Source organism: Mytilus trossulus, chromosome 6 (genome assembly GCF_036588685.1).
Source record: "Mytilus trossulus isolate FHL-02 chromosome 6, PNRI_Mtr1.1.1.hap1, whole genome shotgun sequence".
Lineage (NCBI taxonomy): Eukaryota > Metazoa > Mollusca > Bivalvia > Mytilida > Mytilidae > Mytilus > Mytilus trossulus.
In genome coordinates, this window is record NC_086378.1 from 50,822,460 (window position 1) to 50,839,015 (window position 16,556).

General features: G+C 30.3%; 1 protein-coding gene across 2 annotated transcripts in view; it reads right to left on the minus strand.

Moving 5' to 3' along the window:
• Positions 1–5,437: 5,437 nt before the first annotated feature.
• Positions 5,438–16,556, minus strand: part of LOC134721481 (uncharacterized) — a 39,998-nt gene continuing 28,879 nt past the window's right edge. The window contains exons 20-26 of one of the 2 annotated variants that reach the window (XM_063584535.1): positions 16,180–16,357; positions 11,341–11,434; positions 10,256–10,613; positions 9,632–9,692; positions 9,079–9,210; positions 8,760–8,843; positions 5,438–8,519 (exon numbers count right to left, since the gene is read on the minus strand). In XM_063584535.1, coding sequence (XP_063440605.1) covers positions 8,415–8,519; positions 8,760–8,843; positions 9,079–9,210; positions 9,632–9,692; positions 10,256–10,613; positions 11,341–11,434; positions 16,180–16,357 — 1,012 coding nt within the window. In that variant the 3' untranslated portion in view covers positions 5,438–8,414. The remainder of the gene's footprint in view (positions 8,520–8,759; positions 8,844–9,078; positions 9,211–9,631; positions 9,693–10,255; positions 10,614–11,340; positions 11,435–16,179; positions 16,358–16,556) is intronic. The other variant, XM_063584536.1, reaches the window with a different exon arrangement.

Sequence of the window (16,556 nt, forward strand, 5' to 3'; positions counted from 1 at the left end):
GACAATTAACTTCTGATTTAAAAATACGCTGTTTGTGTAAAAGAATTTCAAGGCCGACAACCCAATTTGAAAAACTGTATTTGATGTACATGTCGTGTTTGATTGGTCATTCATTCGTCTTAGTGCAATTCGGACAAAATGAGCCCGGTTTGTGCAAGATTTCTCACATCGTTTCATTCTAGCTACGCCCCTGTACATATTATAGATTCATTATTAGGGGGAGTATAATAAGTATGACATAATTATTAATATTGGCAATCATACCACAACTCAAGTTATTGTTGATAAGAACGTATACATGTGTAGATTTACGTCTTTTATTGTAAACGACAGTGTCCCCGGGAGTCAAAGCCTAAATCAAACCAATTATACCAAATATAATTCAATATATAGACCATCTAACACCATAAAAACTAATTATATCAAGGATGTTTCAATAGTTCGAGCAATTAACAAGTTTTTATGTTTATTTGGCTATGATCAAAACAGCTGGCTCAGAAACGTATGATGTTTGCAGACAAATCTGGTCTCATACTTTGCTATTGGTTTCAGTTATTTTCTCTTCAAATCCTGGGCACAAAACATTATACAAAAAGGGAAAACAGCATTATACTATACTATAGTTTATTATGAAAATAGTTGAAATGGATTGAATGACATTCATGAGGTGTTACATGTACAACTAAAAGAAGAAAAAAATACTTTAGTAAAAAAGTTAATATAAATCAGACACTAGATTATTATAATAAAACAGTTCAGTATAACTGACAGACGATCACAGACCTAAACATTGTAACAGAACACATTTGTTTACAATGTATGAAACATCCAGGTATTCCAACCCCTGAAATATAAACCTTTATACAAATAATTTACGCCTTTGCTTCACCAATTGTAATCCCTATGTCTTGCATTCTGGGACTTTCATCGCAGGTGAAACACAAAAATCAAACCAGATTCCCTTGACAGTTAACTTGAAAATGCATTTTGTACCTGTAAATCAGGCAAATGTTGATCAGATGTTTCAGAAAATTCATACATATTTTTTGTAGCAAATAAAAAGGATTTGCAACTTATTTATTTTTATCAATACATGTATATATGACATAGTGTCTGTAAGAATAAATATAAAATTGTAATCTCAAATTTAATTAATGAGAAGACTGATAACCATGTTGTTAATGTTAACATATTAAAACATGTGTGTGCATATGCACATGTGTGAAAATGAATTATTTAAATATTTGCAATGAAGGTAATCAAAAGGTTGTTTGAATGCATGAATCATTACATGTATTTAGTAATGCTGAACACAGATCAAAATCATCATGTTTTTAATTGCCCCGAACATGGGTTACTTAAATTTGGTACCTCCTGATTACAACAAAAGTGCACACACTGAAATGTCTTGCCTGCTTTCCTAACCATCATTGATTTAATGTTGAAAGTCTTCAAAATAAAGGTTTTACTGCAAGTATCACATAAACATTATCAATGACTGACGACAATAAGGTCAAGGTCAGATAATCCCAGGCAGACATACAAGTTCACCTTACAATCATTCCATACGCCAATTATAGTTCACCTTTTACTTATAGTATCAAAGAAACAAAGCAAACCATGAAAATGAGGTCAATGTCAGAGGATATATGACAGACGGACATGTAAACACCTTACAATCATGTCATGCACCAAATATAGTTAAGCTATTGCTTACAATATCTAAGAAACAGACTTAACGAAGAAATCTTAACTTTGACCAATGAACCATGAAATTGAGGTCAAAGGTCAGATGAACCCTGCCAGTTAGCATGTCAACCTTACAATCATTCCATAAACCAAATATAGTTAAACTATTACTAATAGTATCTGAGAAGAGGACCAAACTACAAACTAAACATTGACCAATGAACCATGAACATGAGGTCAAGGACAAATGATAACTGACAGACAGACATGTACACCTTGACCTATTGCTTATAGTATTTGAAATACAGACCAAAACACAAAAACTTAACTTTGACCAATTAAACAGGACAATGAGGTCAATGTCAGATGAAACCTGGCAGACCGACATGTATCCCTTACAATCATTCCATACTTCACATATAGTTGACCTACTGTTTATTGTATCTGAGAAAAGGACCTTATCACGTAACTTTATCCTTGATCACTGAATCCCTGGAATTAGGTAAAGGTCAGGTGAACTATGTCTGACAGACATGTAGACATGGCAAGGAACCCATATACTAAATATAGTTTTCCTATTACTCATAATAAGTGAGAAGTTCACATGGCAAAAAAAACTGTAATTTTTTTTTTAACTGTTGTTAAACCATAAAAATGAGGTCAAGGACAATGGACATATGACAGACAAAAACTTTTGTCTTCTTCCTTATGAAATATAAAGCTTTATAAAAATAGTTTACGCCACCACTGCCCCTGTATAGTAATCCCCATGTCTTGCATGACAAAAAAGTAACTAGCAGTCCTAGGGCAAAGCAAAGGGAGGAAAATCTGAATCCCTAAAAAATATATCTGGTTCAAATCAATTTTGGGGTCCAAGCTTTGCAAGATGTATTATATTTTTATGGTTTGTCTTTTCCAGAGCCATAATCAAAATGGCCCCACCTGCATAGGTATCAGTTTCTCTTCATTGTTTTCAAAATAAAGGTCATGCTCATTTTGTGGTTGTATCACCTTTGACATTTGAGTTCAGAATACAGTTTACAGAATAGATTTTGATATTTATTTTTTACATTAATTGCAATCTGTTATGATCATGTTTGTTGTTTTCACTCTATCTATTATAGTTTTTAAGAAGAAAAAAATGCAAACAAATTGTTAAAATTGTCATTGTGGGTAATTGCTTCATTAAGGAGTCAATTGACAATTTCATCATCTTGATTTGTTCCTTAGGTCTTATCTTTCAGATCCTTGAAGATCATTACAGTTGATAAATACATTTACATTGATCTGTAATACCTTTGAATGTCTTAAATTTTTCCTAGACATTACACATGCATGTAGACAGACAATGAAGCTTGTACTCTGGTGTAAACATCATCTTATTGGAAGGAAGGCATGCACAGATATCAATTTAGCCATTGAAATGGTGACAATTTTCAATGAAGTTTTTTCCAGAGTAGACTACATGAATTGATTAAAATGAAATTGATTTTTATTATTTGAAGAAATATCAAGTTTTATCAAAAATTATTTCAAATGCTAAAAAGATGTTCTTGTCTAAAGACATACATTGTGGAATAGGCTGTCATTTTTAGCTTTTTTCCTACTATTCTGTGTTTCCAAAAAGACCTTTAAAGGCACAATAGCAAAATCCCAACCTGCTGACCAATTCAAATGACAATTTACTGAATTGTTTACAATTGTACACAAATTTACATGTTAATTACATAATGAATAATAAGGCCAGTTACCCATACAGAAAAAATTAGTGGAGCGGAACGAAACTTAAACTTGATCTGTAACTCATCATGGTTAACTCACATACCAAATAAACAGCCCAATATCTGAAGGCGTTTAGAAAAAAACTCTGTATAATGGTTTGTTTCGGAATGACGGAATTGCGGATTTACAGAATTTCAGAATATGGGACAAGGGTAAAACTATATGGCACCGACAACTTCGTTGTGGGGCCATTAAAACCATGTTTTATATTGATAATGTAACAAATAAAAAGTGTAAACATCAAATTGACCTACCACTTGTGGTTCACCATAAACTAGACCTAATCACAAACTAATACATTGTTGAAGCAGTCGCGGCCGCCGGAAACAGCATACCTATGTCTGGCTTTTTGACTCCGTCAAAGCGAGACAAAAATTAGTTCTGGAACAAATTTTCTAGTGCTGGAACATATTTTCTGTGAAATAATTTCTGGTGGAACATATTTCGGCGGAACAAATGTCACGCCGGAACAAATTTTTTGTTACACCTGATCTGTAACAACTGTCACTTTTTTTTCAAAGAATAAGATGAGGGCCCATTTTCCATAAATTTTAATATTTCCAAAGGACATCACTCTATTAATAAAAAGTTGATCGTCACCATTATAGAACTTGTCCCAAGACATTACTGGTATTAAAGTTTCTTCAATAGATAAAAACAATTCACCTAAGTTTCATTCAATTGGGTTATTTAATATAAAAAAGATGTGGTATGATTGCCAATGAGACACCTCTCCACAAGAGACCAAAATGACACAGAAATTAAGAACTATTTGTCATTGTATGGCCTTCAACACTGAGCAAAGCCAATACCCCATAGTCAGAGCTCTATAAAAGCCCATGAAATGCATTTTTTGAGGTATTGTCAGACATAATATGTCCTGTAAATGGTCATATAATTATTTTTTTTGGGGAGAGATAAAAAGTATATCTGAACAAAGAACCGATCAACTGGTATTAAATTTTCTTATTTTCTAATTTGTATTGGATGTTTATCAACCTTTTTCAGCTGGACCAAATCACTACTTTCCTTTAAAATTCTGGACCCAAATTTTTTTACAGTGTAATTTCACCCCCCTACTTGCAATTTGAGGCATTAAACATGTAGAAATAAATTTGGAAGGGGTATAAAAATTACTGACAAGTAACCCACTGTCAAAACTAGGGACTATATTCGTGAACAACGAAAATCAAGGGAAGACAATTGTGGTCTCGGACCCAATAGGATAGAAAGAGTTGACAAATCTTTAAAAAACTTGGTATGACCAAAGCTTAATAAATTATTACACTGCTTACAAACTTTCATGAAAGTAGGATGTATATTATAGACAATAAGTTAAGTTCTATACTCATCTTTGCATGTAAAATTTTGACGTTAAAATTGAAAAAATTTCAACTATCAACATTTGGGGCTTTAAAAATTAAAATGTTGCAAAAAAATACTTTTTAAATGCCTTAATATATAACTTATCATGTACTAAAAGCAATAGAGTACTCATTTGATTTATCAGACTTGGCATAATTATTCAAAAGTCAAATTTTATATGAGCCTGCGCCTAAAAATTGAGGTTTTTCAATGAAGGGGGGCCTTACATGAAGAGGTAATATTTTCCAGCAATTTTAAATTTGTGAAGCATTTTGGTTATGAATATTCCTTACATATGTATTGAAAGTACTTTAAATTGAAAGAAAAGTTACAAATAACATATCATATTAGTTTAAAAGGGTCTTAGGCCAAGTAAGACTGGAAAAAATTCAGGGTCAATTTAGGCCATGCCACATATTTACAGTAAAAAATGCATATTGAGGCTATAAGAAATAAAAATTTGTGTCTTTTTATCATTTCTATACTCATGTGACATGATGCAACAAATCTGAGCAAAAAAAGACTCTTGCAGTTAACTTTTCTTACAAACAGTATGGTCTTGTAGTCTTGTTTCGTGGCAAATGAATACACCAAGACAATATAAAGTTATGGATTCTTTATTTCGTTCTATATTGTAATCCAAAATAAATACCCTCACAGGTATTTGTGAAGGCTTGAATACAATTAAAGTACGATCACATCAGGTTGATGCCGACATGGTGGGTCATCAATATGGAATATACCTTATAAATAGGAAAACCAAACTCCAAATAGAATATAATATTACAATTTACTAGACAATGAAAATGGTGTCCATTACACAAAGTGACCATGTAGAAATGTAAAGTTCCCGCCAAAGAATTGACCACTAATCAATACCAATAAAACACTATTGAAACACCTGATAAAAGTCACACCTGAGCGAACCTGAAATATACACTCCGTATAGTTTAACCATGCAATAATATAATACTACAGTATTACTTATATATAAAATACATATATCCTAAAATAACACTTTACCACAGTCTGATACAAAGATTTTTGCCTTTTTAGGGAAAAACTTGCATGGAATTTATTCTCAACAGGCTTATATTTAAACCATTTGCTATCCTACAGAAGAAAAGAAAGATATTATGTGAAATGGAACAGGTACAATAGACATTGTAAAGTGCAATGAAAAGTGCTAGAAAAGTTATTGAAATTTTAAAATCTTTAACCACAAAGTGAATATTTGTGGACACAGCAACCACCGACAAAATGAAGGATCACAAAAGTCGCAGGCTCAACAAAAACAATGAACACGGATCAACATTGATACATAAGGTTTTAACAAGTGAAATAAAATAGAAGTAACAGATGGTTACCTGGCCAAAATTTAACAATGAACACAAATAGAAAACATTTACATCATTCGATTGTCAAGTCTAAAAATAAACACTGTACTTCAGAATCATAAAATTTACTAATTGTTAATATACTGCATCAACATAATAATACATACTGGTCATATATATATATACACCATGTGGTCCATAATTTGTATCATGATTACAAAATACTTTGTTCCATTGCATGATTTGTACCCAATTTGACACGGGTGTTTCTGTTTTTTTTTTATTTATCATTCCTAATGGGCTTTGCACATTATTTTTTCTAAGTGTTATATGTTTTAAATTCTATTTTAAACTTAATTATCTTTTTCAATTAGAGCATTCAATTTTTTGCATACACAGGTCCAAGGTCACTTTATTTCATTCTTCCAAATAATCAAAATTTGTATTCATTGAAATGTATATACTAAAGTAACTCAACAGTATAACCAAAATAGTGTATAATGTTGCAAAGCATGAGCCAATAAATGTTTTTTGTTTTTGATACTGACTTTATCACTGTGAAATATCAGGTGAGCCTGAAGGGCGAGCCTGATATTTTACAGTGATAAAGTCAGTATCAAATACAAAAAGTCCTTTATTCTGTTTATCGGTAATTACCAAAAAATAAAAATATTTACAATAAAAAAGCAAATAACAAACAAACTATATCGCTTCGAATTACAGCGAATCACACTTGACGTCACAGGCTGCATTACATCATTTTAAATTTTGTCACAGTGCAGTAAACATAGGTTTCTTTGAACAAAATATTGAAAATGAAATATTGCAAGGGTTTTATTAATTTTGTTTTGGACACTGTAACAATTCCGAATATAAGTGGTAAGAATGATAGTAATACGATATGAATCAGCAGATTTGTTATTGTTTTAGAATTTCAACTTCAACATGTTCAAGCTTAATTTTTTTTTATCAATCTTTGGCTTATGGACAATGATGGATAACATTTATCTTGTCTGACATTATACGCTCAGCGTTCATCCTGACAACAACCACATTGATTTCAAATCATTTTTGGAAAGTACTGTGTAATTTAGTCCAAATAATTATGACATCTTGAAAGGCTATTATATCGTTGCTGGGCTTCGAAAATGTTGTATATGACTTTTTTGGCTAAAAATACTTTTTGACACCAATGGTCTGGGCGGTAGAAAGTCTTTTGTATTACAAAATAGCAAACATTTAGACCAATCAAACGTTTGAAATACTATCTTAAATATTGTTTTGTAAACAATGAATTTGGTTTGCATAAATAATTATTTAGACATCTCTCTTATTCACCATTTAGTAAAATAAAAGTTTTTCAGGTTCATAATTTCATTAACTTCACTCTTATACCTGGATCAGCAAAAGTAATAAAATTGCAGACAAAATATTTCCAACATATATTTAACCATATTATTTTGAAGAAGTATGAAACTTAGCATTAAGTTTTGGACAATCATATAAACATCACTTAATGAAAGCAAAATATACACATTAACCCTATTTACTCCAATCCGGGGAAAACAGTCATTTATACAACTTCCTGTTTGGGTCAGGCCTCCGAAAATAAAGGTCATCAGCAGTAGTGAGCTGAGAGAGGAAAAACTTTAGAAAGCAAATATCAGTAAGAAACATTGATAAAGTATGATCCACTTTTTCGAAATTAAAATTGAAGTAAAAATTGTTTGTTTAAATTTTTACGGTAGTTTAAACAGGTCTCATTTAAAAGTATCATTCATGGTGCAATGTTTTAACAGGGGCCTAGATAGTTTCAACTGGATGAAAAAGTTGTGTAATCTTAGAACTTATCTGGAATTACACTTATTTTTTGGACTTCTCCCTAACTCGCCCTAGAAGTAATTGTAAGTTTTTCAATACACATGTTGTGCACCATAAATTCATAGTTACCCCAACATTTTAATAGCTTGATCATGTTGATGCTGACTTACTTTGAACTACCAAAAGTCAAAAAGATATAACATAGGTTTTCAAGACACTATTGTTAATAATATTGACAAGCTTAAGACAAAGCACATAATTCACACTTCGGTAAGGACAACCATGTTTATACAAGCAAAATTAACGCTCAATTTACTACAATATCTTTCATCTCACAATATTTTATCTATATATGAAAACATTGGTAAATCATCAATAATAAATCGACTTATTTGTTTTCTTCAAATATCTTGTGTAAACTCATTCACTACTAGGTTGTATCAATTTGTGAATATCTGTACGCAAGAACAGCTCAGACTGAAATCTGTTCAGACCTTCCACCATCATAACAAAGCTTACCATCACCTAGTAAAAATATAAATTGAATGTGTTATTGTAGTAGTTTTGAAAGGTATATTGAATATGAAATTAATTGTATTTGGCACAATGTAATCTAAATAAAGGCAACAGAAGTATATACCACTGTTTTAAAGTCATACTCAGAAATATATTTTCACTGTTTAAAAAAAGATTGATTTACCATCAAATTGTAAGTTTGTAACTATGTAAAGGTTTCAAAGTCAATGAAAATATGTTCAAACAAACCTCTGGTAAAAAGACATCAAGTAGCTTCTCATCATTTTCTTTTACAGCCCCTTTACTGCTGATCTTATTCCTCAGTTCAATATACTAATAACATAAAAATAACAGAATTAGTATCAAATTTCCATTCTCAATTTTATATCTATTTTCCCCCATCTCTTGAATAATATGGGGAAAAAAAATTAAAACTGTTATGCTTTGTAACAGTGCATGAAAATGTTTGAAGTTGGTTGACTTCTATATGTTAATCAAAACATTTTGATGCAATTTTTAATGCATATTATATGTAGTTTGTTACCTGCAGTTTTGAATTTTTACTTACTATATTTTCAGAAGGAATGAATTGAAGGCAGTTCAACGTTTTCACATCTTTTCTTTTCTTAGAATTGAACTGTCTGAAAACATTCCAACGAAAAGAAGGCAACTCTGTTCTTCTAATCTTGTTACATAATTTCTGAAGAAAAATATTTTTTTAATTAAAGACTGATTGATAGATTCTGATTGTTCTTTAAAATGTCAAATCTCATAAATGTTTTTATTCAAATTTGAAATACGTTTAAAGTACAGAACAAAGTCTTTAAAAGTTGCTTACTACTAAAACTTCTTTAAAGCTTTAAAGGGTCTAATACTGAAATATCATGACAGATGATATTAACATGTCTTTTGGTAGTCATTGTTTAGCTATTAGCATTTATATAATTTTCAATATAACAACAGCTTAGAGAGAAACAAGATTTTTAGGGATGTGTTCTTCTGAACAAAATATTAATGAATTTAAAAAAAATATATAATGAAACTAAACTTTGTGCAAAAAGTATGTACTTACAATAAGCAGCTTTTGAGTTTCAAATTGTATAACCATGACTTATACTTACCTTTATATCTACCATATCCAGAGTTTCAATGAACCTCACTTCATCCTTGTATATATTGAGGCTAGAAAATAAATATCATCAATTATATGCAGGATTTTCAAATTCAACATTCCCTTGATATACACACATTAAATAACTCAGATACATGACTTACTAAAGGAACAATAATATTTTTTTACTGATTGCACCAAAATACTTTCCTATGGTAATATTGCAAAAAAAATGATTTTCTTAGGTTTTTAATTTTTCGTTTTAATCATTTATCAAGTGAAATAAGATTTCTAGAGATTATTGTGTTAAGTAAAACTATAGGCTGTATCGCTATTTGAGAATCTGCGACACTTGCACTTATTATTCTACAATCACTTTTCTTTGTGGAATCGGACATATTTTATTCTAATGTGAAATTTAAATTGAACATATGTGATGTTCAGTAATAAAGAACAATTAGCGATAGGTGTATTTAATGAGGAATTAAAACCATTTTTCTGTTTAAAAGGCTAAGTTAATAATTGACCCTTTATAGACCAGACTTCTGACCCTGATCCTAATACTTATCTAATAAATATAAAAAAAAATAATGAAATGTGTGAATAGTTATATCAATCACAATACTTTACGTACTCTTTTGGATGATATGGTCGTCGGATATGACATCCACATACAAATGCTTCCTCATGAGATATAATACAACTTGAATGATATGTCTGGAAACATTTTAAGCACTTTTTATATAGTGAATTTCCCTGACAAAATACTCCTGCACCACATTTATCTTTATGGTCGGATATCTTTCTGTCATTCAGGAAAATTCCTTCCATGAAAGGGAGAAAGGATAAACATAGATCTCCTACTTTTTGAAGAGCCAAAATGCTTATTGATCTTTTGCCATTTTGCCCTTCATAATAAACAGATGCTCCTTCTTTGAGTATTTGTATATTCAGATTAAGTGCATTTGGTATACGCATCAGGTGATATAAAGCTGGAAAATATTCAAATAAATTGTTAATATTTACAAATTATTGATTGTACAAATATATTACAATAAATAGCATAGTGGAAATTGTAAAAAATCTGATACATACTAGTATATTAATAATTTATTTTTGGATGTAACACGTCTTCTGATTGGCCGACGTTATTGACTTATCAGCCAATAGACATAATTTAGTCATGTGACCGTGACGTCATCAACGTTTTTTTCATGATTTTCTACGGTTTCAAATGGAATTTAGAATTAAATTATAAGAAATGACTGTGGTATTTTTTCTGTCTATTTGAAATAACATAAAACATGTGGTGCACACTGTTAAATAACCTGCTACGCGCGTTATTCAGTGTGCACCAAATATTTTATGTTATTTCTTCATAGACAGAAAAAATATTACAGTCATTCCTTAAATAAAGTGAAATAATCTAAGACATAGGAAGTTAACTGTACAGGAGTATATACCTATACTATTATGTAAAGCATACTGTTAATTCAGAAAGATTTCAGATTATTTATTATCAAAATGGGACGGAATAGCCGTGGCACTTGCTTAATGATTTTTTTAAATTATCATGTCTATACAGTTTTTCTTGAAATCATGATAATTATCGTCAATTTCCAAATATGCAAATCAGCTGATTATATTATTTTGAGTAATAAAAATAATCATCATTGTAAAAAAAAATATCATTATCATTAATTAAATAAAGCGCTTTACCCAATTCATCTTCCATGTCACAACAAGGGGAGTCAAATTCTTTTTTCATCTCCTCCAGGATTAGATCCTTTTGGTGGTCATCTGAATCACAGCCCTAATATTTAAAGAATGATATACAACTTTAAGTAAACCAGGTATTAAAGAAAAAATACCACAATACAAACCACATCATTAGCTGAAAGATTTCTGTATGCAAAAATGTTGAAATGTTTTGTGTAATATGACAGCCATAATCATTTATGTTGGCAGAAATCTTTGAAAGAAAAGCAATTGTTTTCAGAAATGACAAAATCGCAATATTAAAGGGAAATCACACTATTTATACTACTAATAATAATTCATTGAAATTTTGCATGTAGACAGATCATACTTATTACGATATTTTAGGCGGAAAAATTTTTGGGGTCACCGATGTTGTTTTCGAGATATGACGTCATCAAAACTTAAAGAATCGTGTTATACCAAAATATAGAAATAGAGCTCTAAATTGCTTCAAAATGGCAAAATTATTGAAAAACGATTTTAAACTGGAATATCAAATACAGTCAAATGTTATTTGTACCTTAAACACATTTAATTGTCTCTGTTTCCTTATTTTTAGAGGCCTTTGGACGTTTCCCGCCATTTTTAATTGCTATTTATAATAGATTTTTCTTGAAATAAAAAAAAATCTACTAATGTTTTTCCCTTCAAACTTATGCATAAGTTGCAGCTTCAGAGAAGATTTTAAAAGCATAAATAAAAAAGAGGGGTCACCGATGTTTTAAATCCGTTAAAACGGAAATAATCTTATCATCGAACTTTGGCGGGAACTATACACTTTTCTGTCAACGTTATCTATAGAACGATGTTGCTGGCATAACAGCATTTCTTGCAACACTTGGGCTGAATTAAAATATAATAACTATATCATGATTGATTTTTTTATATATATATATTTTGATTATTCATTGATATTTTTATCAATCTATCGAATCGTTAAATATAGATACAGTAACATTTTATTGTAAAGTAATTGTCAAAGTTGAAGTCATCTTTAGTATTTCTTAATTGCATATTTTTTGTATGGGGAAAACGAATTTTGTCTCCAATGATGCCGTATTATGCAAATAAGTTTCGGCTTCCAGGTAAAGAATCTTCTATCTCGGAATACCGAGTATATCTGTGCTAAAAGGTAACACGTTCCTTTTAGACTGCAGACATAAAAATTCACGAGCTTGTCCATTCGCACTGTGTAGATAAAACCTGAAATGTCGTGTTTAAGATGCCATAAACTCAAAACGTTAATAAAAACTATTTTCGTAAGGAATTAAAAAATGGTTAACATGTCCGTAATTACACAACGGTTCATAAGTCAGTTATTCGAACTGTGGAAACCAATTTTTTTGTCTGAGTTCTATCATCCCGCACCCATTTTTCATGTTCATTGTACATAATATGTTCAGTGTTCATCGCCTGGGTATGAAAGCTTTATGTATTACTTATATATGATATTTCCGTTCGATCAATCGCGCAACCTTGGTACGTTATGAGATATACAATGCATCTGATAATTCAGTGCTAATGCTGATTGACAATAAAAGACAAATCGTTATATTGATATCGGGAACATATAATGTTCCCAGTTGATATGTAATAAATCAATCTTTTAACTTATAATAAACTGAACTAGTTTTTTTTTCTTGTTCTGCTACATCTTTCGGTGTTTCTGTGGAAAAGTTGATATATTTTATCTAACTGTAGTTTTTTATCAGATGACAAGTGAAGTGTTGATAACATTTGAAGACATTTTAATGAGTTCGAGTCCTAGTTAGATTTTGAGTTGAAGTTCGAGTATCATTTTGAGTTCGAATATTAACTCGAGTAAGAGTTCTAGATAAAGCTCGAGTTCCGCTTAGAACTTCCAAATTATAGTATTACTGTGAGATAGTATGAGAATTTTGGTAAGTGTTAAAATTTTGAGATCTGATTTTATTGATGGTGAGATGTTAATAAATTAGTACTGTATTATTGTATATCCGATGAAATTAAGAGAAAGATTGCAGTTTCTATTTTCTGTTGGTGCACCTCTTTTTCTTTGAATGTATATTCTTTTATCACATTTATGTTTCAATATGGTATATATACTTTTGTTTCCCAATACGGATTAATAACAGGTAATTTGAAAATAACTGATTAATTGTATGTGCCATTTTCAACACCCTGATATATCATGTTAGCCATTATTTTTAAAGAACCAAGGTATCAAGAGAAAATCAGCTGCCTTAGAATTAAAACAAAATCGTAAAAGTTCCGCGGAACCCAGTGTCTCCCCTTTTTTTGCTGTCAATCCCTCAACAAAAATGAGGGGGAAAAAATCAATAAGAATATTCCGCTCAATACTATCTTTTCATTGTAAGGAGCTTCTGTCAAAGATTGGTAAAAATTAAGGATAGTTTATGAATCTAATAAATGTTTTTAAAACTTTAACTGCAGACTGTATGTAATATTATAGCGAACCCTATGATAGTTTTCCATAGATTCACCTGCAAGTTACCTATCGATTTAAACTTTTGGCAGTTCTATTGTCCCATCTAACAAATACAACAGGTATTGTTCTCTGTATAGTTTATTCACCAGGACCTTTAAATTTCTTCCAAGAGAAATCTATCACTCATTGATTAATTTACCTGAACAAAAAATTGAACTGTCAATGATGAAAAAAATACTTACACCAATACTAAGAAAGGACTCACAAGACTGCATGTTGTGTTGTATTTATTCAATACCAAAAACTTGTTTTTAATGTGTTCAATATTAGTACTGATTCAAAAATTAAAAGTTGATTTCTGATCAAATATTCAATTTTTTTTTGTGTTTGATAAATAAAAATTTGAATATTATTATTTTTAAATTAAGGTCTTCATAAACATAGTCTATAAATTAACAACAACAAAAACATGCAAATTCATTGGAAAATACTAAAAAATGTGTCTGAAATAAACTTTTTATTATTAAATCAGATTTTATATTGAACAGATTGAAAATATATTAATGATATATTGAATAAATACAATATCGCATTCAGTTTATGTGAGTTTATAGAAGTATTTCAATAAAAAAAAAGAAAACTTTCTACTCAGGTAGATTAATCAATGAGTGATAGATTTCTCTTAAAAGAAATTTAAAGGTCCTGGTGAATAAACTACACAGAGAACAATACCTGTTGTATTTGTTAGATGGGACAATAGAACTTACAAAAGTTTAAATGGACAGGTAACTTGCAGGTGAATCTATGGAAAACTATCATAGGGTTCGCAATAACTAGAAGAAAAACTAAGGTCATTTATAAGTAAAATACAGATAAACAGGTACAAAATTTTAACAAAATTTCCTTCTAGATACTAGTTTTTAATCATAAACAAGCTTCGGTCCAAGTTTGATACAAATCCAGCATAGTATAAGAAAGTTATTAAAATTTAAAAAAAAATACAATCACAGAGTGAATGTATTGTATCCTGGCAGAAAACCTAAGTCTATTTATAAGTAAAATACGGAAAAATGGATATTCTTTTTTCAAAATATACTTCTGGATACTGTCTTATGATCACAAACAAGCTTCTGTCCAAGTTTGGTAGAAATCCAGAATAGTTTAAGAAAGTTATTCAAATTTCAAAAACTTTAACCACAGAGTGAATATTTGTGGACGCCGACAGAATGTAGGATCGCTATGTCAATGCCAGGACGATAGCCCGGATTGTGACAGGATATTCACCAAAACTTTCTTGTTATTTGATAGATTATTGTAATATTTGAATACCTTAGAGATACAAGACTATCTTTTATGAAAATCTAACAAAAATAGTTAAAAAATTATTTTTGAGCAAAAAAAATTGACCGGACGGATTTTACCGTACGTACGCTTTACATCGACAAAAAGTGTTAATATCTCTTTTGATTTACATTATTTTTTCATACCAATAATAAATCTGCAAGATTAATAATTATCTTATATGAAAATGTTAACTTTATAGTAAAACAAATTGTTTTTTCTACACTAAAAAATTTGACCGGACAGATTTCATATTCGCCAATTTACGTTTTGATTATATTGAACTGATCGACAAAAAAATTTAATATCTCTTTTGTTTTACAATTTGTTTTCATACAACTAAGAAATCTGTGAGATCAATAAATATTTTATTTGAAATTATATAAACTTTACAGTAAACTTAAAGGTTTTTTTTTTATACAAAAATGAGTTGAGCGGACGGTAATTCATATCAAGACCACAATCGCCTATTTTTGTTGCCATACATTGTGATTGTTAAAAAAAAAGAAGATGTGGTATGATTGCCATTGAGACAACTGTCCACAAGAGACCAAAATGACACAGACATTAACAACTATATGTCACCGCACGGCCTTCCATTTCAAGTAGCATTTCCATTGTTGTACTTAAATCAACACGTGGTTTGCTTTCTTTTGCTTTAGTGAAACAACCCTTCGAGCGGGCCGCCATTTTTGAAATTAGCAATCACTGCGACGGAATCGAAAACGGCGACGTCATAATACAGCCACGACACTATCGCGGCGCCCAGAGAGATGCGTATAAACAATAGTGTGATTTTCCTTCAAGTGCACACAAGAATTTCTGAATTAATAGTGATGGTAACTTTAAAGCACCATCTTGTTACTAAGAAAACACGGACATATTAATAAAAATTAGCTAATATTACAAGAATATCCTGTGAACTCATGAAACGATTAAACAAGTTGAGTTATCATGAGGTAGAACTGATTTATGCAAATCTAGTGCTTCTGTAGAAATATAAATATAGCCCACTAGTAAAAACTAACCTTTCCTATTTCTATAATTTCATTACAGATGGTAAGAAGCCTTGCAAATTGCATATGTGATTCATCACCATAAAACAAAATGGACACAGATCTAAATAAGGTCCATGTGCCACTTCCTTCCATGTCTGCAGGAAAAATGTGATCCCTTTTAAACTTCAAGGGAATGTAGTCTATATATCTGAAATGATATGAATCACTATGCATATAAAGCAGCTTTATTTAAGAAAAATACTGTAAAGATTCAACAGATCAAAACTCTTTTCTAATTATCTGTCAATATGTATCTTTTTTAATGATTTTATAGGAATGTTCTGGATTAATTAAATTACTGTTTGTATGCAATTGTTTTTAATTAATTTCCTAATTAAAATTATTTT